The 3,933-nt window shown below is 37.3% G+C and overlaps 1 protein-coding gene across 1 annotated transcript in view; it reads right to left on the bottom strand.

Annotated features, from left to right (window-relative positions):
• ARHGAP29 (Rho GTPase activating protein 29) overlaps nt 1-3,933 on the bottom strand; it is a 75,787-nt gene that overhangs the window by 5,223 nt on the left and 66,631 nt on the right. Inside the window, exon 20 of the mRNA XM_007468109.1 lies at nt 222-454. Coding sequence (XP_007468171.1) covers nt 222-454 — 233 coding nt within the window. The remainder of the gene's footprint in view (nt 1-221; nt 455-3,933) is intronic.

Consider the following 3,933-nt stretch of genomic DNA (forward strand, 5'->3'; position numbering starts at 1 on the left):
CTTTCCCTAACACATATTAGAAATGAAACATTCAATATAAAAACAATACCACAAGAGTGTGAATGTACTTAATACTACTGAACTGTACACTTAAAAATGGCTAAAATGGTAAATTTATATGTTATGTGTATTTTACCACAATTTAAAAAAACCCCATAAAAACCGAAAAACTGATCAATTATCCACCCACTAATCAATGTCTGTCTTATTCAAATTCTTACCGCTTAAGATGAACTATGAGGTAATGAAGGCTGTTAAAATTTGATGCTGGCAATTGTCTTAGAAGATCCTTGCTTTTTAGAAGAATTCGGTTTATTTCTATACACGTACTTGGACACTTTTTGTCCTCAGGATTATCCTTTTTCATCTCTTGTTCTTCATTTACATGTTGGATCTCTATTGCAAGGTCTATAAATTCCTTGTACAATCGGAATAAAATAAATGGTTCTGGTAGCTAAAGAAATAAAATTACATTAGAAATATCATTCTGCCCATTTTTTCCCTGTTAATAACCTACTGAATAGCTACTGAGTGGTTTAGCATGTTCTTTTTAGAGTAACAAGACTTAAGGTCAATCACATTTAGAAATGTACATGTCTCATCACAAGGAAAAATATTTTTCTATTTCTTTAATTTTGTATCTGTATGAGATGCTGGATGTTCACTAAACTTACTGTGATAATCATTTCATGATGTATGTAAGTCAAATCGTGCTGCACACCTTAAACTTATACAGTGCTGTATGTCAATTATACCTCAATACAACTAGAAGAAAAAAAATTACACCCAAGAACAAGAAAAAGAAATGTACATATGTTTGCTATATGTGATCTATAAAGTAAATCCGATATCACCATACATTATATCTCTATTAAAAATGACTTAACTGGTAATCAGTAAAACTCTAAACCTAAAGCCACATGATATGATTTTAAAACTCTGATAGATATGCTATACCAATTACATTCATGACTGTCCCAAAGTTAGCATGATCTTCAACTATTTTATTAAAACAAACCCAGGATAATATACAATATAAGTCAAATTAATTAGAAAAAGCTTATTTTCTGTTGGTATGGGGGGAGAGAGAGAACAAAAAGCTATAGGGTGCTTGTGTTTTACTCGGGCCAGATTGAAGATTAGCAAAAGACAATATGACTTACGAGAAAGAAACTGTCAACATTTTGTCATCCTATTTTTAAATACCATTTGAATTGCCATAAGTAGGTCAAAAAAAGTTCCTCTCTCAAACTGTCAATGGGCATACCACCTTGATCTGTCTACTGGCATAACTGATTTCAATGATTTCACTGCTCAGCGATGGAAAATACAGCATCTCTCTGGCTAGCTGATGTCCTACAACATCTGTGGTGAGGTAGGCACCACTTCTCCTGTTTCCCCTTCCGTTCCCAGAGAGCGGGAAGCCTTGAGGTTAATTTCTACCTCTACCATCTTGGTCACTCTTGGAGCCTCAGATTTACCACATGGTAATGAGTAAATAAAGGGTACTCTCTTAACACTGTAAGAATTGAGCATGGCTTCCCACACGAAAGCTTTGGTCCCATAGTATTCCTAGGATAAAATGAGAGCTCATAGTATTGGACCCCATTTATTTCCTCTCCTCCACTGACTAAAAGAAATAAAGGATGATTCATTATGAGCTTAAAAGTCATTCAAAGACACTGTTTCCACTTCTCAGTTGAGAATCCTATAAAATGTGATTGAAGAGATATCAACAGTTTCCTGGGCTAATGTAGCACATCCAACATTTGTACCTAATTTCTTTCCCTCCTACCACCCCACTGAAATACAGTTAAGCCTACCGGACTGGAAGAACAGGAATGGGGACAAAAGTAACATTTCACAAGCTGAAGAGGAGGTGAACAAGTGCTGACGTAGCACTCCTGAGAAAGCTGAAATTCCAAACTGAGAACCAACATGATTTAGCGGATCCTAAGGAGACTCAGGGATTGTCAGACTAGGTCCTCTGATCTCGGGGAACGGTGAGCTATCTGAACAGCATTAGATTTCTAGATCCTTGTCTCCACTCCATGCTCCTGAGCAACCTCAGAAGTCTGGGGATTTCTTCTCCGGGCAGTGTGAAACAGAGGGTCTCTGGACGGGCAATGCCAAGCACAAGAACAGGTGGGCAACTATCTTAAAATAAGGATTGAATGACTGTGTGCCTGCTGAATGCAGAGATCCTGGAGCTTCTGACCTAACATGGCTCCCAGAGTTCTGGAACCATACCTGTAGGCAGGGAAAGACATTTCTCTGGGGTATCAGACCAGCCCAAGAGCAGAGAACTAGAGATACAGACCTCATGTACTTCCCAAACAGCTCTCCTAGATAACACTACAGTAAAGCTCAAAATCTTCAAGAGCTTCTGGATAGATTTCAGTTCCCAAAGCTTTAATTTTAAGGAGACAACTATGGAAGACAGAGTCAAAATAAGTAGGAAAAAAACCAACTTGAAGGTCTACAACTGTGCTGTCAATATCGTGGCCACTATCCACATACGGCTACTGAGCAATGGCAAGGTGGCTGCTCCAAACTGACATGTGCTCTAGATGAAAAGTATATACCATATTTCCAAGAGTCAGGGCCAAAAAGGTAAATGTTTCATTAATAATTTAAGAATATTGATTAGATGTTCAGATAATATTATCAATATGTTGAATAAAATATTAAAATTAACTTCACCTGTTTCTTTTTATGAGGCTACAAGATAATTTAATATTATATATAGGGCTCACATTATATTTCTATTGGATGGGGCTAGAAGCTAAGCAGAGGAAAGAATCCTCTTTAAAAAAAGCTACAAATAGTTCAGGTAGAAGAGATGCTGCATTCAATTTAAAAAAGAATGCTATAAAAGGGACAGAAAACCAGAATTCTTGGAAATTAAAAGATGATCTCAGAAATAGTTTACAGTAGGAATGGAAGAAAAAGCTGAGGAAGTTTCTTAAAAGGTGTTAAAAGAAAACAAAAACAAATGAAAATAGGGAAAAGGGAAGGAAACTAGAGAACCAGTGCAGTTGTTAAGTATCCAAATATAAGTTCCAGAAAGAAAATAGAGAGAAAAGAGAGAGGAGGAAATGAGCAAGAAAATTAAAGTTCCAAGAACTAAAGGACAAGTAAGCAGAATGACAGAGCTTGTGGAGTGCCTGAAACCATGGATGAAAATACACCCACATCAAGGCATACACTGTGAAATTTTAGGATAATGGAGAGAAAAAGAAGATTCTATAAGCTTTCAGAGAGAAAACAATAGGCCACATAAAAAGAATCAGGAATGAGAAGGATTTCAGGCTTCAAAGAGAATAAAAAAACACCTTCAAATTTCTGAAGAAAAATAATTTTCAGCCTACAATACTATAAACTTCCACAGTATTCCCATTCAAGAAAGCAGAATAAATACATTTACAGATCAAACAGTTTCAAATATTTACTCTTATTCCATCTTGCTCAAAGATGGGCATGACCCAAACAGGACAATAAATACAAAACAGGAAGACATGACACAGAAGACAGGTGTTTCCTCACAGAATTGGGTAAAGAGATCCCAGGATGACAGCTCTTCACCATATTTAAAAGGACCCAGATGAAGAACAAAGCTCCTGAGATGGACACAATGAGGACCATCGGCACTATGCTCTCTGTAACTGTCTCTTCACTTTCACCCAAGGACAGAGAGCTTCACCCAAGGACAGAATGCAGCTGGGCTTGTCCCAGATCTTTTGTACTTGGCTTATCATGACAATGTGCTGGTTGTTCCTGTAACCCTTCCAGGAACTGCTGCCTGAGCCACTACGGTCACTTACTTCACCCACAGAAGCGTTTTCTTCAGACCTACTCCTATAACATGAAGGTACAAGAGTGAGCAAAGAAAGAGAAAATACAGAGCAAGTCCACTCCCGACCACATTCCTGC

This window comes from Lipotes vexillifer, unplaced genomic scaffold (assembly GCF_000442215.2).
Source record: "Lipotes vexillifer unplaced genomic scaffold, Lipotes_vexillifer_v1.1 scaffold905, whole genome shotgun sequence".
NCBI classification, from domain to species: domain Eukaryota; kingdom Metazoa; phylum Chordata; class Mammalia; order Artiodactyla; family Lipotidae; genus Lipotes; species Lipotes vexillifer.